Source organism: Monodon monoceros, unplaced genomic scaffold, assembly GCF_005190385.1.
Source record: "Monodon monoceros isolate NGI ecotype Baffin Bay Population unplaced genomic scaffold, NGI_Narwhal_1 Super_Scaffold_20, whole genome shotgun sequence".
In the NCBI taxonomy this organism is placed as follows: domain Eukaryota; kingdom Metazoa; phylum Chordata; class Mammalia; order Artiodactyla; family Monodontidae; genus Monodon; species Monodon monoceros.
In genome coordinates this window covers 31,153,981-31,180,713 of record NW_021703777.1, presented here as the reverse complement: position 1 = coordinate 31,180,713, position 26,733 = coordinate 31,153,981, and the positions used below count along the sequence as shown (strand labels likewise).

Genomic DNA, 26,733 nt, shown 5'->3' with positions numbered 1-26,733 from the left:
CTCAACCACTGCACCACCAGGGAAGCCCCTGTCACATCCTTTTAAAAAGAGATGTATCCCACCAATTAGAGGTGAAAATAGAACTCAGACACTTACAAAGCCTAAAAAAAATGCTTTAAAGACTTGCATCATCTCTGATTAAGCCAAGGAGACAGGAATATGGGTGTGGATTGTCATGCTTACACGCACATGTAGTGTGAGCAGCACAGCACTTGAGAGTATGCAGAGGCTGATTTCATATCATTTTTATAGGAAAGTACCAACATGATGGAAAATTACACTATTAGTAATAGTTTTATCATCATTGTAGACAGCCTCCAAAATGTTTATTTTATATGCAAAGCTTTATTTCTTATCAGAAGGTAGTCTAGACTGAGATTTATTTTGTATGTGGTATGGACCTTTTTTTTTTCAATGTTTCAGAGGCCCAGAATATTCTTTGCTAGCCATTTAGGGTTTTTTTAACCAGTTTTAAGAGAACTATCTCAAATACTGATATATAGTAGGGGGCATTTGTGCTCTATTTTGCAGTGAGGGTGTTTTAGGGAGTCCTTTGTACAATGTTGGCTTGTTTATTAGCTCACTCATGCTTTTCTTAATGAAACGTCCTCGTGTTACCACATACTGTATGTCATCAAATCTGAGATACCATAGATTATTAGATGCATCCCAAATTTAGAAATGTTAATTGTAATTTTAAAAACTTGTTTTTTTAGAATTAGTGATATTCAGTAAACTATATTAGGCTAGCTTTTGTCCTATAAAAAGGCCCATTTGATCACTTTTCATAGGAGAAGTAGAAAATTTGTTCTCAGTTAATAGGAATAACAGAATTATCCCTGCAGGTGTAGTACTATATTTTTTTTTTTCACATAAATATTCTGTAGCAAAGAAGTTTACTAGCAACAGAAGGTCAGCTAGACGGGTAGATCAAGACCTTAATCCTTTGAGTACCATTTCTGCCTTGACACACCCAAGACCTCATTGTGGTACACTGCCCTTAATTTTCAGGGCTGGTGCCAAACTAACTAGAAATGAATCCTTTGCCTAAAGGCTTACAATGCTTTAATGCTTAACTTGTAGAGAGAGATAATTTCATAGTAAAGTGGGGGAGTCATGAGTTGACCTACGTGGTATACTTGAGGGACAATTAAACTGGCATGATTTCTACAGATGTGCTATGGGGGCATTTAATGATGACTTTTCTGTGGCATAACAAGCAAAATGGGAGAGCTTGTCCCCTTACTCTTCTGCTATTGCTCCTAAGATGGTGATACAGCATTGTTTCGGTCCAGCTCCATCTATTCTGACAAAGTACTCTGTACTCAATTTATAAATTGAATGAGAACAAATGATACACCATTTTAGGAAAAGGGAAGCTGAAACAGAATGCCACTCAAAAATAGAAGTGCCAATTAAAAACAAAACTAAAAAAAAAAACAAAACAAATTTTGTACTGTTTGAATTTTCAGATGCCCTTGATTCTGCTTTTTTTGGCAGCCCCAGGTTGATGCTTTCAGATTGTTAATTTGGGGGAAGAGGATTGGTCACTTTTTTATTTTGTTTATGTCATTTGAGTGTTAATATATAGTTTTTCACTTGCAAATAGTAGACTAGGTAAAGACACCAATAACATTAACATTCTCTGATGTTGAAATTGATATTCAGAGGTATCCTGATATAATGAGAAGCACTTTGACTTAGAAGAAAAAGCTCTTAGTACAAATTCTGGCTTTCCCTCTTAATAACTGGGTAATTTCATTGATATTATGTAACTACTTTTGCCTGTGTTCTTATCCTCTGTAAAATAGATATAACACTAAAAAGTTGTCGAAAGGGAGAAAACATGTAAATGTGCTTAAAGCTGTTCTTGGAAATACAGTGGAAACTCAATAAATGTTAGTTTCCTCTCTTGGTTAAGAAATAGCCTTTGTGAACCTCAGTTTTCTCAGGTGTTAAGAGAAGCTATTAACACTAGCTTCATGCAAATGTCATCAGATTAACATTATTAGCATTATTTTAATCAAAGCATATTTGTATTGTATTAAAACTATGAATGTACTTTGAAAATGCCTGTTATACTCCATAATATTTTTTGAACGATAAAGTAGAAAATACTTCTGTGTTTTGAAATTAAAAGTGGAGTAAAAACTATTCCTTTGAAGGACTTAATCAAGTTTTATGGTAACACTTAGAAATTGTACATGTTTTCTAACTTATTTGGATCTCTTTTATTTGCTAGCCAACGACATGTTAAAACAGCAAGGTACCAAAAGAAAATGAATTCAGTAATACTTTGCCATTGTATTTGAAACAGTATGATCAAGAAGCCCTGTTGGGTGAGGAAGAGTTAAAGAAAGTCATGTATTTAGCCAGAGAAGACTAAGGGAAAAATGTTGTTTCTGTCTAACGTTTTAAAGACTTTTGTGTAAAAGTAGAATCAGACTGATTCTTGGTTTCTTCAGCAAACAAAACCTGGATCATATTCTTTGAGTCAGATTTTGGTGTAAGTTGAACTTAACAATTTGAACTGACCCAGAGTAGAATGGGAGCTAGTAAGTCTCCACTCCTGGAACTGTTCAAACAGACTAAGTAACCATCTTCTGGAGGTACTAGAGAAGTGAGTTCTTTACCACATGAAATGCAGGTGCTAGACTGCCTAAAGTCATAAAATATATATATCTGAATGAGATACCACCAAGGATCATCCAGACTAATAACCACGCGTCAATACGGGATGAGTTGGTTATTTAAAGCATAAACTGCCCTCAGCCCCACCATGACCACTGAATCAGACTCTTTGATGGTGGGCTGGAGGACTCCATGATTCTTGCACCACTCAGACAGCACTTGGGAACCCCTGGTCTGGCCAAGCCCCTCATTATACAGGTGGGGTCTCTGAGACGCAGACTAATTAAGGGGCTTCCCTGCAGTTCCACAGTGAGTTTACTGGTGAAACCTTGGCCCCTGATTACGGTTTAGTGCTCCTTCTACTCTTCTCTACTACCTTCAGGTATTCTCTGATTACCTGAAATCAAATACCGCTTCCGTGGGGAATTTTCAAGTTTGCATTTGTAATTTTGTCCACAAATTAAATTTTGTTTATCTTGATTCTTTCTGATTTTGGAATGTTTTTCCTGTCCCTTTCAATGTGTTCCCAGTAACTTTACCATGAAAGACCAAAGGAAAGTGCTTTTTTCTTTTCCAGAAGAACTACTTTTCAGAGGAGAAATAAAATAATTATCAGAATTTCCAGCACTTTTTCAGATAAAGAAACTAAAGCCTGCAGAGGTAAATTGTAACCTAATTAGTGGCAGTTATCTTCTCCAAAAGTTGTGTTTCCTGATCCCCAATTCGGTATTCTTTCCTCTAGTCCTCATTAAAGATTGGTGTGGGTTCAACAATCCACACCAATAATAATAAAATATTATTTTATTTTAATATAGTCATTAACTGCAAGGTTTTCAAGTTAATACATCCTTCCCTTGCTGTTAAACCATGTATGTATCAAAACTGGGAACCAGTCTTGGAACCAGACTAAGCAAGCAAGTCCCAGTGATACCATCAGGTACATAGATTAGAAACTTTCTCAAGAAAGAGGTTTTTTTGTTTGTTTTTCTTGTTTTTTTTTGTTTTTGCGGTACGCGGGCCTCTCACTGTTGTGGCCTCTCCCGTTGCGGAGCACAGGCTCCGGACGTGCAGGCTCAGCGGCCATGGCTCACGGGCCCAGCTGCTCCACGGCATGTGGGATCTTCCCGGACCGGGGCACAAACCCGTGTCCCCTGCATCGGCAAGCGGACTCTCAACCACTGCACCACCGGGGAAGCCCAAGAAAGAGTTTTAAGATAGCATTGGTGCAGTATTTCCTGACTCTTTGGGGATTCATTCATGTATTCAACAAATATTTACTGAGTATCTGTCAGGTGCTAGGCCCTAATTTGGATCTGGGATACAGTAATTAACAAAACAGACAAAACCCTTTTTTGGAGAACTTAACTCTAGTCAGGAAAGGGAGGGGGTTGGGGGATTTCAAACTGGTTTGCAGTTTTAGAAAATTGCACAGAGAAGGTCTCAGAGAAGGAGGTAGGGAAGTAAAGCATGTGGGTGTCTAGGGAAAGAATAGTCCAGGGATCAGCAAGTGAAAAGGCTCTGAAGCAGAGCATGCTGGGTGTGTTTGAGGCACAGAAAGAGTATCTATGGCTAAAGTAGAGTAAGCGAGGGAAAGGAATAGGAAATTAGAACCTTGCAGGCCAACCTGAAAACTTTGGTTTTTACTTGGAGTGAAGTGGGAAGCCACTGGAGGGCTTCAAGCAGAAGAGTGAGTGAGTGACTTTTAGCACGGTCACTCTGACTGCTTTGTGGAGAACAGGACTAGGAGGGCAAAGGTGGGAAGCTGGGAGACTGGGTAAGAGGTTATAGGAATAACCCAGGTGAGAGACAATAGTAGCTTAGACCAATGTAGTAGTAGTCAGATTCTGGGTATATTTTGAATTTTAAGGCCTTAGAATTCACTGATGGATCAGAACTATCTGATGGTGAAAGTAAGAGAGTTGGGGATGACTCCAGAGCTTTGGGCCTGAACAAACTAATATAATAAGAGTTACATCTTACTGAAATAGGGAAGATTGTGGACATGCATATTTGAAGAGAAAGGTCATGGATATAGTTTCTATTACATACCCAAGAATACATGTTGAATAAGCAATTTTATAAACAGGTCTGGAGTTCAGGAAAGAAATCCAGGCTGGAGAGAGAAAAGCTAGGGACTACATGGTCCAGACCTTTGCTGGAACCATCTAAGAGATGTGACTTAAAGTAATTGGACTGTCAAATATGTATGGTCAGTGAAAACAGTCTCATTTACTTTGTAGATTACAGCTTGTTACTAATCTTTGTCAGTTGTATACTTTTCAGTAAAATGTCACAAAGTAAAATCTGCTGAATATATGTATAATTCAAATTGAAATATAATTTAAATTTTATTTAACTTGTTAAATATTATCTTAAAACAATAAAAATATTGTTTAAAGTCTTAGAAGCATTTTGCTCTATGGGCATAATTTTCATCATGGACTTTGCCTTAAATATATAGAAGTTTCTGACACAGTTTCTAACATTTACCTAAGATCTGAATTGTTTATCTTCTGTTCTGGCTTTTTTCGTTCTATACTCCAGCCCCTAAAATCCTGGAAAGGATATTTTTTCATCTGTTAGCAGTTATATACCATGTATTGATACTGTTTTTCTATTCCTTCCTTTTTTAAACACTGTAATAATATGTTAACTGAAAAAAAACAAAACATGAAACTTGTATAGTATATTAACCTTTAATTAGAAATATTCATAATAGTTATAATTTATATAGAATAGTAATATATTAAATTATATAGAATGTAAATTATAATTAGTAATATAAATAGTAATATGTTAAAAGATATTTCACTATCTTTTTACCATAGAAGATCACATACCTTTATTTAACCATAAATATTTCCAAATATTTCCAAAAATATCTGTAAAGCTGGCATTCATATATGCAAAGGAGATTAAAAAGTTTACATTAAAATTATTCTATCAAGTGTCTTAATTAAAGCTGCATTTTAATCAAGTCAGCATAGTTATCCATCACCCAGAATGGGCATGTTTTTATACTAGTGTCCATGAATTCTTATAATGTAGATGGAGAGGAACAGCATATTGTAAAACCCACCTCAAATCCTGTGAGGAATATAAATCAGTAACTCAGAGTTTATAGTATTGGTACTGTCAGGGATGAGTGGCGATTGATCAGCATGAGTTTTGTCAAAGAGGTATTAAGTTTTAAACCAGGATTTGAAGCTATGTGAGGGAAATGGAGTGAAATAAACTCCAAATTAACTGCTTTTAATTGGTCATGTGTGTGCATATACATGTATATGAGTATTTTTAACTTCTATGTATAAATCCTCACCCTAACCAAAAAGGATACACAGTGAGTACTCAAGGAGAATGTTCTGGGTATATGCATGTGTCAAAGTAAAAAGAAAGGACACAGCTTATTAGAGCCTCTGTTTCCTCATATTTGATGGTAAAATGAGGATATTCTCCAGGGTTTTTATTGATGATTAAGTGAGATATACATATATAGTAGTACTGTGGAAATACTACTGAAATGTTTGCTAGTATTAGTGTAGTCTACACTTTATGATAGGAAAGAAGAGATGAGATTTCATTGTAGATTCTGATAAATATTTTAAGAAATACTTTAAAAAGTATTGATATTCTGAATAAGGCTTCCAGTATCCTCAGTATCTCAGTTTTCAACTATTATCTATGTCACATGTTACAAAATCCAGGTTCCTAGTTTGAGCAAGAAAGGGAATGTCAAAATCCAGATCTTTCTAGCTCCAAATCTCACCTATTGTTCTCTCTTCTCCCACTTCCAAAGTGGACATAATAATTCACAAAGGTACTATATCAGCTTGCTCAAGGATGTTTTTTCACCTAAGTGTTTCAAGGTTATTTAAATGTTTTACTTGATTTTTGTGAGGGGAGGTCCTAACATTTTAAATGATTCATGTGGCTTTTTAGTTTCTCCTTTTAAGAATCATGGCATTTCTGTGCAGGTGTTCCACACTGGGGAAACAAACCCCTTAGTATGGTTTAAAGGAGCTCATATTTTTGAGGTATAATTGTTTTTGTTTTTCCATAGCATATACTTTATTTCTTACCCTCTTTTAGCCTTTGTTCATATTCTAATTTTACTACTAAGTCAGCTACCATTTTCTATTGTTTTCTTTTCTTTTCTTTTCTTTTTTTGCGGTACGCGGGCCTCTCACTGTTGTGGCCTCTCCCGTTGCGGAGCACAGGCTCCGGACATGCAGGCTCAGCAGCCATGGCTCACGGGCCCAGCCGCTCTGCGGCATGTGGGATCTTCCCGGACCGGGGCACGAACCTGTGTCCCCTGCATCGGCAGGCGGACTCTCAACCACTGCGCCACCAGGGAAGCCCTTGTTTGCTGTTTTTTATTTGAAATTATTTTCACATAGCAAATCAAAGCCCTTTTAATTTGTAGAAGACACTTGTTAGATGTACAGTCTATCCAGTTATTAATTTTTCTCTAGTTGATGCTGCCAGTCTCAGATGAGTGCCTTACTAAAACCATCAAGTTTTATGGTACCCACTAGAAAGAAAGGGAAGAAAGGAAAATCATCTGTCAAAATTCATTTACTTAGTGGCCCAAACCGATGTTTCTGAATAAAATTTTGGTTTCTCAACCAGTATCTTGGTGGTAGATGGACGAACATATAACAATTATAATAATACAATGCAAAAATATTTTCTGTCTATCAAACCTAAGAAAACCTTTTACACAATAAAGGTAGCTCATAAACTTGATGAGACTAAATGATTGTCACTTCAGTGCCTTCTACTGTAAGCAGCCACTGTTTATGTTGTGTGTGGATGTGGATTTTCCTTTATGAGTTTATAATTTGAGACATTTATTAAAATAATAGATAAAAATTTCTAATTCCTCTTTGATAGAGCTGGAGTGGACCAGAGAAATTGCTTGCTTTAGATGAACTTATTGATAGTTGTGAACCAACACAAGTAAAACATATGATGCAAGTGATAGAACCCCAGTTTCAGCGAGACTTCATTTCCTTGCTCCCTAAAGAGGTAAGGATTATCAATTATATTCTTCATTAGTGCTATTTGAAAATATAAATCAACAGCTACCATCTTTAGACATTGTCATGCTAATTATGGTATTCAGTATTGTCAGTTTAACACTCTTAATTAATATTACAGGGGGCTGTAAATGATAAGGTGCTGTGACTTAATATAATTTTCAGATTAAATTATACTTACAGACTAAGTGTCTTCTTTCCATCACTGGAATAAGTCACATGTGAGACTAAGCTATTGAGTTTCGTTAATTTGACTGTTTCTTTACCAAGATTTTTTCCTAGGTTATTTGAAGTCCAACCTTTAGTTGTCTTGGTATGTTCATTTATAGTAGTAGGTTTTTTTAAATTCTGATTTTATTAAAACAGCAATATTTTTTTCTTATTTTGTTTTTTGTGTATCCTAAGTCCCTTCAAGACTAATAGTTTCATGATTCTATTGGATAGTTCTCAGTGACTTACATTATGTAATTATTTTGAAGTGTATGGAATTTCACATGTACGTCGTCTTCTATAAATCATTCCCCTTTCTGCCGCATCACACACACACACAATCACAGATTTCCCATACCAGTTACATTCTTATAGTATTTCTTTTAGAATTATTTATGCCCATTTTTTTAAATATCTTTATATAAAATAAAACATCTTTGATTTTTTATCATAGGTTGATTATGATCACATGTGCATTCTTGACTATGTAAATGAGGCATAGTTTAGATGTAGTTCTTTTATTGTTGTTGTAGCCTTCAGAGTTTCATTTTTGTCAGCAAACAGAAATAAGATAACATTAAATAATCAATGTTACCATGATTTATATTTTCACAAAAGTTTTATATATGCCACTAATCATACATAGATCAGCTAAGAAGACAATATAAAATACCATTTATGTTAATATAAATATAAATGCAAATGGTCCTGAAACTTCAAATTTGAAGAGAAAGGAAGTTGATTTTTTTTTTTTTTTTTTGGATACCCATGCTAAATATCCTAAGGGCATTAAAGATAGTCCCAATACTAATTTCACAATGGATATTAATAAAATGGTTTCATCATAGTTAATGGATAAAATTAAGCATAACTACAGGAAAAAGCAAAGTGGAAAAAAGTATCTTTTTCCTGAGATGTTGCTTCTTTGGAGTGATTTTTAAAATGACATTGTCCCAGAAAAAAACAATCTTTATTCTTGATGGCTCATTCTAAAACTGAACCCTTTGGATAGATTTCGCTTATGAAAGTGGCATAAGCTCTCTCTCTTTGCTTCCAGAAGGGTGGTAATAATAGGAAGCACTTTTATAAGCATTTGGCTGAAACTGAATTTATTCTCCTTTGATATATTTTTCATAGTTTTCCTTGATATCCTTCATATTTTAGAAGGTAGTATTTTTGTTAAAATATAGAGTTTTTCTCAGTCTAATTTATCCTCTTATGTCTAAAGATTGTGAGGTTTTTGTTTTGTTTCGTTTTTTCTTTATTTGGATTTCCATAGACGCTTCGTAACACAAAAAAAACATGATTTGAAATCAGAAGAATATAAAAGTATTCTTAAGAATCTAAAAATTAAGCACAAATTATCCATAACCAGGGCAGTAAAGATTTTCTTGAATTAAGTGTTCCTTTGAAGATTGCCTGAGGGGAAAGAAGCTTTGCTAGATAGAATGAGTGAGCCTGACTTAGCATGGCACCTGTCCCCCCATCTTTTTTAATTTGTTTTTTATTGAAGTATAGTTGAATTACAGTGTTGAGTTAATTACTACTATACAGCAAAGTGACTCAGTTATACATACATATACATTCTTTTTCATATGCTTTTCCATTATGGTTTATCAAAGGATATTGAATATAGTTTTAACTGCTAGAAAAAACGTTTTCTTTTTTGAAAAATGCTTTGTTTTATATGTAGAGAAATAATGGTATAGCTCTAAGTCCTTAAGGAAACTAACATCTTATTGGAGACTAAGTACTATCATTATTTAAAACAGTATAACCTTCGTGTCAGGAAATGGACTTATAGTAATTTTCTTATAATTCCTTTCAACAGATCGCAAAGCTCTTAACCAACATTTACTTATTAATCTCAAAAACCTTGACAGAAATCTCACTAGTCTCACATGGGAGACTTGTGATAAAGAGCACTATCCTTATTTTGTAAGTAAATGCCAAGAAAAGCATAGTGATACAGTAGATGATCTAGAACAAAACCTAAATTCTTAACATAGGATTGGCCAAAATTTTCTTTATTCTTTTCTTTTTCTTTCACTATTTCAATCCACTGAAATACAGCAATTCTGGGAAAGTATTAGCTACTTTTTAAATATAATATGATGGTCTTTTATATTAGGTTGGCCAAAATGTTCGGTTTTAAGTAAAAATAAAAGACACGTTTTTTCATTTTCACCAAGAATTTTACTGAACAATGTATTCACTAACCGAATGAACTTTTTGGCCAACCCAATATAAGTTATAGTGAAAAACAAAAAAACAGCAACTCTCATTGAAATGACAAGTTTGGCCAAAGAAAAGATAATTATCTGAAATGAATTTTCAATTTAAGAGATTTTCTTGTGTGGAAGTAGTCCTTAGGAAGAATTACTAATCTAGAGTTTACCTTTAATACAATTTAATAGAAAACTGCATTAGCTAGACCATTTGATTTGGCTCCAAGAAACCTGTAACCCCCTCTGTGGTTTTGTAGAGATGTAGTTTGGGACAATGCCCACTCTCTGTCCCCTATAAGGAACCCTACATGACAAAACCTTGTTTCCTTTGAGGAACTGGTATAACTAATTGCTGTTTTCTTTTTGCTTGGCAGCCTAATTAAAAAACCATGTAAAATACTGTTGCCAGTATATTTGTGTTCTACTTTTCCTCTAGTTTAAACCTTTTCTATTTATATTTTTCCTGGTTCTGATTTTCTTATTCATATTTTTCTATGTATATTTTCTCTTTTTAAAAAAATTTTATTATTTGGCTGCATCAGGTCTTAGTTGTGGCATGAGGGATCTTCATCGCAGCATGTGGGCTGCTCTAGTTGTGGCACGTGGGCTTCTCTCTAGTTGTGATGTGCGGGCTCCAGAGTGCACGGGCTCAGTAGTTGCGGCTTGCGGGCTCTGTAGTGGCGTACGGGCTCAGTAGTTGCTGAGCGTGGGCTTAGTTGCCCCATGGCATGTGGGATTTTAGTTCCCCAACCAGGGATTGAACCCTTGTCCTCTTCATTGGAAGGCAGATTCTCAACCACTGGACCACGAGAGAAGTCCCATGCTATGTGTATTTTCTATAATACAGGGATGTTTTGATGGCATGGACAGACATTTAATAAGTTGAAGTTTATGGTTGAGTTGACTTTGCTGTTGTACCAGTTACCTATGGAGTTAGCACTTCAAATTTCTTTAGCACCTGAGTGTTTCTTTACATTTCTTTTTAATGCATGCAGACACTGGACTAGATGATCTCTTAATCACCAGTAATGACAGAAATTTTACCTGTTCATTTGGGGATAAATCTAACCTGCTCTGGATTTGTTTCTTAGCATTTAGGATCCATTGAATGTTTCTATAACTTACCTGATTTCTGCTTCAGCTGGATAGCTAAAATAAGAGTAGGCTTTTTCATATGACCATTCTCAATATCTTGGACATTAACTAGCATCTCTTTTCCACAAATATAACTTTGTGCCTGATCATTTCTATGTTAAATATCAGTTTCACATAGAAGATTAATAGTATTGCTGTTAGACTGACACTAAGCAAACTTGTCTAGGCTTTGATTGATTGATAATTTCAAAATTAATTGGTTTATGGGGTATCCATTTAAAAAATATATTGTTGAGTTATGTGTGTATGTGTATATTTGTATATGTATATGTATGTGTGAACACACACGCATATATAGATTGTTTAATATAGTTATGCCTTTTCATTTTAAATGACTCCGTTTCTGTATATAATACTGAATGGTCTTCTCTGATAGACCAAAAATAATTATTCCACAAAAAGTTTTTCACTGTCATTTGTCAGTAGTAGTATTAAGTTGAATATTGACTGGTTGAAGTACTTTCTATATAGAATATACTCAATAAATATGTGATTAATGATGAACTCTGTATATATATTGATACAAAGTCATTGGGAACACATAATTTATTTCATGTAATTCCTGTTTAGCATCAAAAAATAATTCAGATTGTGCTTTTTTACTCCCTGTATGACCCTAGGTCCTTTAAATGATAGTTTGTTTTAATCTTTGTAACTTAGTTTATGTGAAAAGTAAACTTTACTGCTCTGTTTAGATCATTCTGTCCTAATATCATAATTTAAATTTTTATGTGATTTGTGAGGCTAATTGAACGAGCATAGTCGGAAGCTGTTGTTCTCCTTTTTCTTCTATTTCCTTTTCTTTTATTTATTTGAATTGACTTTACACACTGGAAGAAAAATTGATGGTTTGCAAGTATTGGAAACAAAATTTTTAAATCAGTGATATATCAAAGACTTAGCTCAAATATACAACTCTATCTGGCCCATCCAGAAAATCTCCATAAGCAATATAAAGGAATTAGAACCCAATTACTTTTATAGGTCTAGGAAGCAGTTTAATAATTGTTCCTTTTTGTCATTTACAGTAAAGGATTAAATGTTTGAAAAGTACATCACTGTGATATAAACAGTTGGATACGATAAAGAACTATTAATTATATCTAACTATCTGAAGGATTCTGAAATTATGCCACACAGAGTATACAGGAATCTCATTTCTTAAGTGAAATTATATTGTAGTGAGGACAGAAAAAGACAAAATTTAAACAACTAATAAAGTAAAAAAATATATAAATAAATAGTAGAATTCTTGAGATGAGGTTCACAGAGCAAAGGCAAGAGAAGAGGCAGAGAGGTTTAATAAGTATTCCTTGAAGAGGTGAGGAGCTAGTGGGGTGAAGTTCATAAAAACCAATAGGGTGTTTTTAAATCTGGTATGTGTTTGTTAAAATTGAATATTAGAAGGTACTGCCTTTCATAATTTTAGAAATTAGAATGTAAAATTATATTACATTTATAAGTACTTTATACCAGAGGGAATAGTTAACTTATTTTTTATCGTTAAAAAGAGACACATGGTATACTATGCTTTTTCTTTTCATAGCTGGCACTTTATGTGCTTTCATTCCTGGAACCCAAAGACCTGCTACAAGCGGCTCAGACGTGTCGCTACTGGAGAATTTTGGCTGAAGACAACCTTCTCTGGAGAGAGAAATGTAAAGAAGAGGGTAAGGTTCAAAATCACAGAGATAAAATATTTGTAGTTCGAAAACGCAAAGTGATTCTGAAAAATAATAATAAGTTTTATGTGCATGTAGAATAAAGTGGTGGATAAATAAAAAAAGAGAACTTCGGCAGCCTGTCAAAGAATCGAGACTGCGTCTTCATTTACATTCACCTACTTATATAAAATCCACAGGTTATTCCACACGTTCAGATGTGCCAAATCTTGCCACTAACCCCTTTAGTGAGCACTATAACTAATAGTGAATATATCTCATTTGCTTCCCAGTCTCCAGTAGAATTAATAAACAATGAGAAAGTCAAGATGAGGACAACTTAAAGAGAACCCCCAAATTAAATTAGCAATTAAATACTCAAATATTCGTAGTCTATTCATTTCTTCCACAAATATTTCTTGAGCACCTCTTATGTGCTAGATACTCTTAAATCCTGGGGATGTAGTAGTAAAGTCCCATTTTCTTCCCACCATGGAGCCTGTGTTCTGAGACCTGTTTAAAAAAAAAAATCCCCTTTCCTAGTAATGGAGTAGGTATCATCCATATTAAGAAAGGACATTTTTTCTTTCCAGCAGGCATCTAGAAAAATATTACTTTTGAAAAAAATATTATTTGCCTTCAACAAGCAAAATTTTTAAGAAAGAATCATAGAGTGTAAGACAGATGCGCTATAGGTTCTCTTTAGTAAAGCTGAGAGGTAAAGAAAGATCCAGGATACTTGGTTCCTAATCCTGCCTCTGCCCTGTCTGTGGCTTGGACTACTCAGTGAAACCTTCTCTTCTCAGATATATATAAAGTGGGATTAATTATCCCTGCCTTAACCTTCTCATAGAATCATTATTTTAATGACTTTTTAAAATTGTGATAATTTATACATAAAATAGAATTTATCACTTTCACCATTTTTAAGCGTATAGTTCAGCGGCATCAAGGATGCTGACTTTGCTATGGAACCATCACCACCATCCATCTCCAGAACTTTATCATCTTCCCCAGCTGCAACTCCATACCCATTTAACAGTAACTCCCTGTTCCTCTTCCCTGCAGCACTGGCAACCACCATTTTGTTTTCTGTCTCTATAAATTTGATGACTCTAGGGACCTCATATAAGTGGAATCATACGGTATTTGTCTTTTTGTGACTGTCTTATTTCACTTAGCATAATGTCTTCAAGGTTCATCCAAATGTATCAGAATTCCCTCCTTTTTTAAGACTAAACATTCCATTGTATGTATATACCACGCTTTTTTCTCCATTTGTCCGTCAGTGGACACTTGGGTTGCTTCCACCTCTTGGCTGTTATAAATAATGCTGCTACGAACATGGATGTACAAATACCTGTTCAAGTCCCTGCTTTCAGTTCTTTTGGGTGTATGTTCAGAAGTGGAATTGCTGGATCATATGGTAATTTTATGGTTAATTTATTTTGAGTAACCACCATACTGTTTTCCATAGCAGCAACATTATTTTATAGTCTCACAAGCATTGCACAAGGGTTCCAATTTCTCCACATCCTCACCAACATTTCATACAATTATACTGAAAGAAATGAAATAGTCAGTAGAAAACATGCCATACAGATTGCAGATTTACATTAGTGTCTCGTAATAACAGTGTTAGAAATTAGTGTTCTGCATTTCAGTGGTTTTCAGCATAGGAGAAAATGAGATGCATTATAAAATGTGTAATTTGTATTATTGGTGAAGGCAGTTGTACTCTAAATTTTCTAAACTTTAGGTATTGATGAACCATTGCACATCAAGAGAAGAAAAGTAATAAAACCAGGTTTCATACACAGTCCATGGAAGAGTGCATACATCAGGCAGCACAGAATTGATACTAACTGGAGGCGAGGGGAACTCAAATCTCCTAAGGTAACTGAACTCTTGCATGATGTAACAGAAACCATTAATCAGTGTTAGTACGTAGTGTACTCTTTCATATCTGACAAGTAGTATAACTTGACAACCTATGTCCTGTAGAAAGAAAACAATATATTTTAAAATAACTGAAAATGTAACTGACAGTATTCCTCTGTGCTAATATCTCTAGTCTGACAACTAACTGTACTTGAATAAAAGATGAATTGACTTACGTGTTGTACTATCTATTGCATGTAAATGAAGATTTCTGAATGTCCTGTTGAATTTTGTGTCATATATGTACTACCTAAGAATTTGCTCCCTCTCTGACCAACATGATTTTTTGAGGAGTACCCATGTTTGGGGGGTTTTTTGATGGCTTTTGTGTGTTTTAATTTTATAAATTTAAGCATAATTCTGATTTTCTGCCTTATAACATTTCAATTATATAAAGAATGGCAAAAATACTTGAAATCCTTAGCTATATTTTTTTCAACTGGAAAAAAAGCAATTTGGGGAGACATTTTGTATTAAAACGTACACATTATGACAGGCTTTTTTGTTTGTTTTAAGTTGAAAAAGTTGATGATTATTGTCTTTCTACTTAGTAGGTACTTTTGTGTGTCAAAATTGCACAACTTAAGTGCATATTCTTTTGGTTTGAGCGGATAAAATAGCTGATTATAAAATACGTTTGTGTTTGAACCATATTTATGAGGTCTTGACTGAGTAAAATTTTAATAGTTGATGTCTCAAGTATAAATAATAGAATATGGAAACAATAAAATGTTTAATACTTAATTCATCTGCCAGGAAGGATGCTTCATATTTTATACAAATTTTTACTCTGGAAATAGACTATGGATTACTGTTGCTATTTATGGCCTCATTTTTCTTTTCACTAGTATTTTAAAAAACATAATGTAGTAACATACTTCTGATCTGTATGTCTATGTTGTAGGTGCTGAAAGGACATGATGATCACGTGATCACATGCTTACAGTTTTGTGGTAACCGAATAGTTAGTGGTTCTGATGACAACACTTTAAAAGTTTGGTCAGCAGTCACAGGCAAAGTAAGTGTACTTCTCTCTACACTTCGTAAAGTCACCATTTGGTACATACCTTTACAAGGATCAACCAGTGAAAGGAAAACAAGGATTCATTTTTGAGTCTAGCTTATTTTGATAACAAATATCAGAGCTTCTAATTCAGCTTTTTTCTTGGCATGAAAATGATGTTTCTCATGATAAGGATGTCATTAGTTTCTTCTTCATTTAAATAGTTTGTCTATCTTTGTGACTTAGCTATTTTAAGATTTTACAGATGTGCTTTTTTTTCTTTCTTTTTGGGGGGTTAATTTTTCCCACTTTTATGAACCATCAAAGTTATATCTCCTTCCTTTTTAATCTTTTTCAAAACTATGACTGAGGGCTATATTTTTTTCCTTGTAAACTTTGTTGATAACCTACCTAGAGTTTAAAAGTTAAATAAATCATGTTAATTTTGATTTATCTCAAACCCTGTAAGATAGAAGTTAAGCAGGCTAGTTATGTAAATAGGAGTTTGAAGGAAACAAAGCAGTCCAAGCAGTCAGTTTCACTTCATACAATACTATACTTTAATGGTTCTCTACTGAATACTTATTTTTATCTGTCCAATGGAAAATATTTCCTTGAATTAGGTAATTGACCACCTAAAAAAGAATAGAAGAAAGTGTGTGGGGAGGGGGAAATCTGTCTTTTAAAATGTCTTATAACATGTTGATTCTTGGGCAAGAATCTTCTAAATATTCCAAGTCAGATGTAAAAGATTTTTTTAAAACTGCTTCGTGTTTCCGTAGTGTAATATTAGTTTTGGATTTATTTCAGGGTTTTAGTGTCTGTCTTTACTTGTCTAGAAGTACCTTGCCTAGAAGTACCCTAACTACTGCCTTGGGGCAGATTCAGATGAAATGTGGAATGTAGCCACACCCAACTCTGTTGGCATTCTTTCACTGAATCCATTCCCAGGGAAGAAACCAAGTTGCAATTTTAGTATTATTTTATCAAAGAGGCCAGGCCAGAGTTGTCATACTTTAGTGAGAAAGGTTTACTGTCTGCATACTTGTTCCTCGACTGTGTGTGTGTGTGTGTGTAGTATGCAGTGCTGCTGAATAAACAAAGAAATACACAGTGATGGGATCATGTTACATTGATGTGAAAAAGTATTTTCTAATATGCCAAACATTCCAACTGAGTAAATAACTTTACTTCAGATTTTAATGAACTGCTAAAATCTTATTTACATTGTTTTTCTTTCTACCCGAAAGTAATCATCTTAAGTGTTTTTGCAGTGTCTGAGGACGTTAGTGGGACACACAGGTGGAGTATGGTCATCACAGATGAGAGACAATATCATTATTAGTGGATCTACAGATCGGACTCTCAAAGTGTGGAATGCGGAGACGGGAGAATGTATACACACCTTATATGGGCATACTTCCACTGTACGTTGCATGCATCTCCATGAAAAAAGGTAGGGGAGACCCTGTAGGGGTTGGGAATTCTTTCTCTGTTACTTGTAAACTTGGGGCCTTTTGTATAGAGTTCGGTTGTACAGTACTTACTATGTCTAACAGAGAGATAGTGATAATATGCTCCGAAACTAGACTCATCATTCAACTTCAGATATTCCTCTGCTGGGAAAGCAGTAGTGTATTGCCTTTAAATTTCCGTCCTCATTTAATGTGTTGTTGGCTTCCACCTTGAAACCCTGCTCTCTGATCTTGACTAACACCTTACTTGATTGTTCTAAATCTTTGATGACTCATCATCTTCAAAAAAAATTGGGAGGGGCGTATATTTCCAGTAGTGGGACAAATTCAGTAATTCAGTCTTCAAGTCTCTGAGTCTTTTTAATTACCCACCACCCTTCCCCCACTCCATCATATCCCCTGTGTCTGGGCAAGAGCTGAGGCCTGTGGGTTTTAACTTATTCTCTCATTACCTATCACCTGAACTACTGACAGAGCTTTCAAACTTGGTCACCTTTTACACAGCTGCAGAGAACCTCCTCTAATTACAGTAGTACCACTGCCCTTTGGGAGCATACTGTTGCCTACCGAATTAAGGAAGAAACCCTCAATCCAGTTTTCAAAATAGTTTAAGCCAAACCAGACTGCTTGCCTTTTTTTTCTCAGCATCTTTGCTGTTGCTTTTATCTCCTCCTACAGAGCCCTCCTATTAAAGTCCTTTCTGTCTTCCATTGGCGTGTCTTCACAGTACCCCTGTTAAAGAGATGTGATTTCTACCTCCTTTGTCAGAAAAGGTCTCTCTGAAGGGTCCTTAGACCGAATCCACTCCAGTTTTTACCGTTAATTCATTCTGTCCATAGCATCTTCTTTATCAAGAACCATTACATTTAGCAGATTTCACTTTAGATTTGTAATATGTGCAGAAAAGTACCTTCTCACTTGTAATTTGAATCTACTTTGAACAGTGTGCTCTACTATTAAAATTGGGGGGGATTGGTATCAAGAGACCTTGCATTTCAGTTTCCATTATATTCTGACTTAAATCTCTCAATGCTTCCATTATCTACTGTCCCAAAGGTGGAAACTCTGGCCTTTCTTAATCTCTTAGGAATGACATTAAAGACATCTGAGTTTTCAGCTCTCCTTTGTAATCCAAAGGTGATTGCCATATTTGTATCACTCTGGTCTTCAGAAGAGAATAATGTTGGGTCAGAGTTTCAAGGGATTTCCGTTGCCCCTACATGTGTATGTTCTAAAAATCTGTATGTCTTAATGCCCCGGTAGCCTACAGAATATTTTAAAATATAAGCATAAGCAGCCTTTGTTTGAGGACATGTTTAAAACTGGCTAATTTAACCAGAGTATATGGTGTAAAGCACATATGTTTAGCTGTTTAAATTCCAGATTCTGATTTGTTTTGTTGAAAAACCTTTATTGAATTTTTTCCCTAGTCACGAAGGGACTTTGTGCTCATAATTAAAATGGGGGGAAATGACAGAAAGAATAAAGAAGAAAATTTAAGTTTTTCAGAATACTACCATCCATTAGCATTTTACACATATTGCCCACACTAACATTTTATTTCTAAAATCAAGATCTTATTGTATGTGTTTAGAGCTGGCTGCTTCCGCTGCTGCTGCTTTATCTTCTTTGACTTGGTCTTCCTCTCCTTCCTCTTTGTCATTTCTAATTACAGTACAGTAGTCTTAAAACTGTTCCACAGGACCCCAAGGTGCTCCTGGGTCCCTCATAGGTGGAGGAATCAAACAGGCAGAATTCTAGGCTTTCCAACTTCCCATCCCAATCAGAGTAACTCAACTTTTGCATGTTTATATATCAAGGTTTTACATAGTATGTATTTATTTTGAAAACAGGTATTCCTGCTTAAGAAAAGGTAAAAAAGTTTTAATAACCACAGACTTTTTATGTATCATGTTTTCTCCCAATATCAAAATTCTGATACATTCTTTTTTCTGTTTTCCCCCCTACAGGGTTGTTAGTGGTTCTCGAGATGCCACCCTTAGGGTTTGGGATATTGAGACAGGCCAGTGTTTACATGTTTTGATGGGTCATGTAGCAGCGGTCCGCTGTGTTCAATATGATGGCAGAAGGGTTGTGAGTGGAGCATATGACTTTATGGTGAAGGTGTGGGACCCAGAGACAGAGACCTGTCTGCACACGTTGCAGGGGCACACCAACAGGGTCTACTCGTTACAGGTAAGAGACCTATCTCTCCTGCTCTTGAGATGCTATATTGATGAGTCATAAGGTTGTCTTACTCACAATCACTGTCAGATTGCTGATCCAATACAGTCCAAAAAAAGATGAATCAAATTATTCTGCTGTTTACATATACTTTATTTATTTATTTTTTAAATAAACTTTATTTATTGGCTGCACTGGGTCTTCGTTGCTGTGTGCGTGCTTTCTCTAGTTGCAGCGAGCGGGGGCTACTCTTCGTTGCGGTGCGCGGGCTTCTCTTGTTGCGGAGCATGGGCTCTAGGCGCAGGCTTCAGTAGTTGTGGCTCGCGGGCTCTAGAGTGCAGGCTCAGTAGTTGTGGTTTGCGGGCTCTAGAGTGCAGGCTCAGTACTTGTGGCACATGGGCTTAGTTGCTCCGTGGCATGTGGGATCTTCCCAGACCCGGGCTCGAACCCGTGTCCCCTGCACTGGCAGGTGGATTCATAGCCACTGTGCCACCAGGGAAGTCCCTATATATACTTTAAAATTGGCATGAAGAAAGCATAAATTTTGAAATTATTTAAATGATTTGTTTCAGTTTTTCTGTGATTGATTTCCCTCTAAAATACAAATATTTGTCTTGGAACCTGAGACTTCGGGGCCCTAAATTTTGCTGTGTTAATTAATGGGTAGATAGTCTCATAGGAGAATAACCTGGATTTTAATAAACTCCTTAGAGGATTAATTTGGCCCAAAGCTGCCCCTTTGCCTTGATAGCTGGAAGTTGATGGACCACGTAATTGTGATTCCGTCCCCATTCAAAGTGGAAGTGGAACTTTGCACAAAGCTGCTCTCCCGTCACAGGGCTGCTGGTTTGTAGTCATGAAGAAGTAAATTTGACTTAAGCTGATTTTTGGTTTGTTTTCATTTGAACCTGATATCCTAGAATAGAATGCCATATTTTGACATAAATAGCTAGATTAATAGCAAGTTTAGAAAATAGATCTTGTTTCGTTTCGTGAAAGACAACATTTTCAATTCAAAAATACAGTTGACCCTTGAACAACTTAGGAGTCAGGGGCACCAACCACCTCCCCCCCACCCCCAACTCCAGTCGAAAATCCTCGAATAACTTTACAGTTGGCCCTCAGTATCTGCAGTTCCACATCCAAGAATCCAACCAACCTGGGATTGTGTAGTAGGTATTTAGCAAAAGAAATTCGAGTATAGGTGTGGACCCTCCCGGTTCAAACCCATGTTGTTCAAGGGTCAGCTGTATTTCTTATTACTTACATAGCTTGTTTACCCGTTAGTAATCAGCAAATTAGTATGTAGTCCCAGGGCTCACAGTTCTGTCGTTGGGGTATTTGTATCTTAACTGATGGAATACTGTCCATGTCATGAAATATTGACATATAATAAAGATGTCTGTTAACTTAGGAAAGGTTATGAATTTGGAGGAGAGGGAATTGGCTGCAATTGTTTGTATGTTTTGTGATATGTTCGAACCTTAATGAATATAATAATCTTACTTAAATAAGCCATTAGATTGAGGAAAGAGGTGGTAACATTATTATAGATCTGGGAATTGGTAGATATTTGTTGACTTTGGGTATAGCTGGGAAGCTGGAGAAAAGATGCTGTATATAGTTTGCTTTTGTTCTCAAAATGCCACCACTTCTAATTCCAGATATAATTGTCTGTTGGCACATTTCCTAAATAGCATTAGGTTCTTGTAAATGAAATTTTTATTTTACATACAATTTTTAATGGAGCTTACTTTGAAGTATCATGAAAGCTATCTCCAGCCCTTTTCTTGCCATAGGTGTTGATAAGCACACCCTTTATTCATAAACCACGTCAGCAGTTTTAGCTTCCTATTGGGAAGTAAAACTCAAATGGCAATCCATATTGAATCATTCATGATATGTAGCTAGTAAGTGTGGCCAGATGATCTGAAAATAATATGTTCATTTTAGGTGGTTTTTTGAAAATTGCTTCTGCATCTAGTTTGAAGCCACTGGCCATAAAAAATTAGCATTTCTGGTAGAAGCTTCTGAGAACATGCCCTGTAGAGTTGCTTGATTGCATGCACTTTGTCTTGTACCTCATTTTGTTCCTGGCATTTTGTTCTCATGCTTTACTCGCGTCCCCTTTTAGGATTAAGGTCAATAAATAATATCAAGAATATGTACACTTCTAGTCTAATAAACTGTGTCTGTTGTAGTTTGATGGCATCCATGTGGTGAGTGGATCTCTTGATACATCAATCCGAGTTTGGGATGTGGAGACAGGGAATTGCATTCACACGTTAACAGGACACCAGTCATTAACAAGCGGCATGGAACTCAAAGACAATATTCTTGTCTCTGGGAATGCAGATTCTACAGTTAAAATCTGGGATATCAAAACAGGACAGTGTTTACAAACATTGCAAGGTAAATATTGGCTACCCACCTTTAGTTGTGTTCCTTAAAAATGAGATTGTTGGTCAAAAGAGAAATATGGAGCCTTTGTGTCACAGAAAGAAGTAACTTCATACAAAATGAAAACTTATTTTGGATAAGTTTATGAGCCTTTCCTCTCTGACTTGAGTAGGAGTGGCAGTAGGATGGGAAGGATTCACAGTGCCCACTGAACTAGAGGAAGAAACGTGAAAGCCGCTAATGCTAAATGAGGCACAGCAGTGTTAACTTCTTATATCATGATTAACTTCTTTTTATTAGTCATAGCCCTTAGAAAGTGTTTTTTTCATTGAGGCCATCTGGTGGGCTATACTGCAGCTTTTTTACTCATTGATTTTGTCTCTTCCGCAGAGTTTTGGAATAGTGTCCATTCAGCCTTTGCCTTTGACTGGTTAGTTCAGAGTCGTAGGGTAATAGATTGTCCATGAGCAGAATACGTGATGCTGGTACTATCTACATCACCACCGAGAGAAGTGCTCATTCATGCAACCAGTACACAAAATGTATGCCTGGTAGCTAACCACGCTTCCTGGAACACAGAACCCTCGGAGATTAACGTTTCAGTTACAAATAGCTACCAGATTTTCTTACATCCCTGCCGATCCTAAAATACTCAGAACACAGTTTCTAAATGTGCAGCGTTTTAAATATTTCATTTATTGTGTGTTCCAATATAGATTCCACAAATTACAGTATAACTGACCCTTAGTCATGATTTCTAACCAGTAACGAAATTCCTTTGGTTTTGCCTAGGTCCCAACAAGCATCAGAGTGCTGTGACCTGTTTACAGTTCAACAAGAACTTTGTAATTACCAGCTCAGATGATGGAACTGTAAAACTATGGGACTTGAAAACGGGTGAATTTATTCGCAACCTAGTCACATTGGAGAGTGGGGGGAGCGGGGGAGTCGTGTGGCGGATCAGAGCCTCAAACACAAAGCTGGTGTGTGCAGTAGGGAGTCGCAACGGGACGGAGGAAACCAAGCTGCTGGTGCTGGACTTTGATGTGGACATGAAGTGAGGAGCAGGAAAGGTGGCATCGTCCCAACGTGTAGACGACATACTCCCTGCCCTTCCCCCTGCAAAAGAAAAAAAGAGAAAAAAAGAAAAAAGAAAAGAAAAAGAAAAAAAATCCCTTGTTCTCAGTGGTGCAGGATGTTGGCTTGGGGCAACAGAGCGAAAAGACCTACAGACTCAGAAGGAAAAGAGGAAGCGATGACAAACCGCAACTGACAAGAGAGGCGCCTGCCGGCTCGTCCCGGAAAAAGCTTCACTTTGGACTGAGGGCAGCTTTGCAAAACGAGACTTTTGAAATCAAACCAGGTGCAATTATTTCTTTATTTTCTTCTCCAGTGGTCGCTGGGCAGCGTTACTGCAGAGATGTCGTTACAGATTCTGCTAGCCTGTTCTTTTACCACTGAGACCTAGAAAGAAGCTGCAGTAACATCCACACAGTACCGGTGGACTTTCTCACCAGAGAGCATCTGCAACAAAAAGTCATTTTTCTGGAGCGGAAAAGCTAAAAAGGAAAAAAATTACTGTGAATTGTTTTTGTACAGTTATCATGAAAAGCTTTTTTTTTTTTTTTTTTTGCCAACCATTGCCAATGTCAATCAATCACAGTATTAGCCTCTGTTAATCTATTCCTGTCGCTTCCACATACACTCTGCAATGCCTGTGTTGCTCAAAGGTGGCAAGTTGTCCTGGGTTCTGTGAGTCCCGAGATGGATTTAATTCTTGATGCTGGTGCTAGAAGTAGGTCTTCAAATATGGGATTGTGTCCCACCCCTGTACTGTACTCCCAGTGGCCAAACTTATTTATGCTGCTAAATGAAAGAAAGAAAAAAAAAAGCAAATTATTTTTTTTTATTTTTTTTCTGCTGTGACGTTTTAGTCCCAGACTGAATTCCAAATTTGCTCTAGTTTGGTTACGGAAAAAAAAAGACTTTTTGCCACTGAAACTTGAACCATCTGTGCCTCTAAGAGGCTGAGAATGGGAGAGTTTCAGAAAATAAAGAGTGAAGTTTGCCTGCAAGTAAAGAATTGAGAGTGTGTGCAAAGCTTATTTTCTTTTATCTGGGCAAAAATTAAAACACATTCCTTGGAACAGAGCTGTTGCCGCCTGTTCTGCGGAGAAACTTTTCTTTTTGAGGGCTGTGGTGAATGGATGAACATACATAATAAAACTGACAAAATATTTTAAAAATATATAAAACACAAAATTAAAATAAAGTTGCTGGTCAGTCTTAGTGTTTTACAGTATTTGGGAAAACAACTGTTACAGTTTTATTGCTCTGAGTAACTGACAAAGCAGAAACTATCCAGTTTTTGTAGTAAAGGCGTCACATGCAAACAAGCAAAATGAATGAAAAAGTCAAATGGTTTGCCTCATTCTCCAAGAGCCACAACTCAAGCTGAACTGTGAAAGTGGTTTAACACTGTATCCTAGGTGATCTTTTTTTCCTCCTCCTGTTTATTTTTTTTGTTTGTTTTATTTATAGTCTGATTTAAAACAATCAGATTCAAGTTGGTTAATTTTAGTTATGTAACAACCTGACATGATGGAGGAAAACAACCTTTAAAGGGATTGTGTCTATGGTTTGATTCACTTAGAAATTTTATTTTCTTATAACTTAAGTGCAATAAAATGTGTTTTTTCATGTTAGTATGCCTGTTTCTTCCACTGAGGTAATAACACTTCATTATCAGTATTTAGGGTTTGCCTCTGATATTTTAATCTTCACATCCCCTGTAGTGCGGCATGGAAATTGATCCTTCCAGGCTTGTTGTCCACAGCCAAAGTAAGAACAGTGGGCCGCAAGATGCCAATTATATTTCTTTAGACTGTGCAGGAGGATGTGGCGCTGTGCTCATCTCTGTTACATTGGGGTATATATGTATGAAATCTGGTCCCTCAAAGAGCCACCAGACTTTTATGGTAGTTACAACTAGAATTCCTATAGGAAGTTCATTTTTAAAATGTGACCACATGTCAGCTACTCACCAGGAACTTTCTATGCGTCCGTTCTGAAGCTCCCACCATCCTGAGATGTAGACACCGTTCTCTCCACTTTAAAGATGAGGGCAGGACTGCGGCTCACACGGGTTAGGTGTTTGTCAGGAGTCAGGTACCTGGCCAAGCACCAGGATTCACACTCATGCCCTTTAAGGAGAACGAAACCTAGAATTTTGACAGACTAAAGCAAGATTTGTGGCGGGGAGGATCATTTCTGTGGTAATTTCAGGCTCTTTTGTCTCTGTTTTATTGAATAAATCTAGCATTTTATAAAGTAAGGGAAAAAAATGAAGTTCAGTTACTCAAATTAGGTAGCCTCTCAAGTAGCAGGTTTCTGCCATGTGTGTATCTCCAGGAATCTCAACTATCCAGGCCCAAGGTGAACATTGGAAAGTTAACAAATATTGATGCTACTTAGAGAATAGATTTCTCACAGTCACAAAGTATGTGTTCTTTACTCCTAAGGCAGCAATTCTTGGGCCTCACTCTCCCACAACTGCTGAATGAGAACATCCAGGGGTGGGACCCAAGAATCTGCATTTAAACTAGCTCACCAGGTGGGGTATGGACACGACTTTGAGAACCACTGCCCTAGAGACCTTCCAGTACGTTTGGTTATTTGGTTTTTTAGTCCACAGCACATTACAGGCACAAGAACATCAGAAAGAAGTGACAGGTTAAGGGAAAAGACAAAAAGCCACATGGTTAAAGACAAAAGTCGTATTAGGCAATGAAGTGCAGGTGAGCGGCCCGGCCTGCTTTAGGCAGAACCAGGGCGAAGCCCGGAGCCGTGACTGCTGTTCACACGGACAACTCGGTGATCAGGAAGAAGCTGTAATCCTACTTGGTAGTCTTGAAACTGCTTGATTTTTCATAACGTAAGTGTGGCTTGACTCTAATGCAATTGAAGAACATCATCAATAAAAATAAATGTACAGAATAGAATAGAATGAGTTCACAGACAGATACGCCTGAATCCAAATCCCAGTTCTGTCTATTTACGGGACCTTCATCAGATTACTTGACCTCATGTTTCCTCATCTTCTAGGAGGCAGAGCATACCCACCTCCTAATGTTATTGTAGGGATTAAACGCAATGTTATAAAGCACATAGCATGCTGTTGGCACTTGTAGCTCAATTAAGTGGTAGCTGCTATTACAACTTTAAGAAAATAGACCCAGATAATTGTAACTTGCTATATTTGGGAGCAATTGAATGTATTTGTGACTCATTCAGGTATGAAATAAAAATAGTATTTCTATATAGCAATTTACATTTTTTAAGTAGAGTCACATAGATTTCTCATTTGAGTCTTACAGAAACCTTGTAAAAGACAGATATGGAGCACCTAGGAGTGATTTTATATATGTTCATTAAGTATTATTTATGAATAAATGAATAATCTTTATTACAGTGGATCTGTTCCTGAAAGGGAAAATATTACCCTCATCCTAAAGGAATTAAAGTATTGTCATTGAAGGAAGAAAGGTCACAAAGGGACCCCTGCTTTGTGGCCTCCTTAATGAAGAAATTCACCACCTTATATAACTGTGAATTTTCATACTGGAGTAAAGGCAGTCCCCACATTTAGATGTTACAATTTCCCAAAGATCAAACATTGCCTGAAACTAAAATTAGGACACAGAGTAACCCATAAAAGCTCAGTAAATACCTGTTGAACTGAGCAAAGAGAGTTTACTATCTCTCTCTCTTTTTTCTTAATTGGAGTTGTTTATAATTTTGCCACTT

The 26,733-nt window shown here is 36.3% G+C and overlaps 1 protein-coding gene across 4 annotated transcripts in view; it reads left to right on the top strand.

Moving 5' to 3' along the window:
- Nucleotides 1-24,629, top strand: part of FBXW7 (F-box and WD repeat domain containing 7) — a 204,658-nt gene extending 180,029 nt beyond the window's left edge. For 3 of the 4 annotated variants that reach the window (XM_029234853.1, XM_029234852.1, XM_029234851.1), the window contains 8 exons: nucleotides 7,525-7,659; nucleotides 12,810-12,933; nucleotides 14,684-14,820; nucleotides 15,770-15,883; nucleotides 17,143-17,324; nucleotides 19,314-19,539; nucleotides 21,729-21,939; nucleotides 22,720-24,629. In XM_029234853.1, coding sequence (XP_029090686.1) covers nucleotides 7,525-7,659; nucleotides 12,810-12,933; nucleotides 14,684-14,820; nucleotides 15,770-15,883; nucleotides 17,143-17,324; nucleotides 19,314-19,539; nucleotides 21,729-21,939; nucleotides 22,720-22,988 — 1,398 coding nt within the window. In that variant the 3' untranslated portion in view covers nucleotides 22,989-24,629. The remainder of the gene's footprint in view (nucleotides 1-7,524; nucleotides 7,660-12,809; nucleotides 12,934-14,683; nucleotides 14,821-15,769; nucleotides 15,884-17,142; nucleotides 17,325-19,313; nucleotides 19,540-21,728; nucleotides 21,940-22,719) is intronic. The other variant, XM_029234850.1, reaches the window with a different exon arrangement.
- Nucleotides 24,630-26,733: the final 2,104 nt, after the last annotated feature.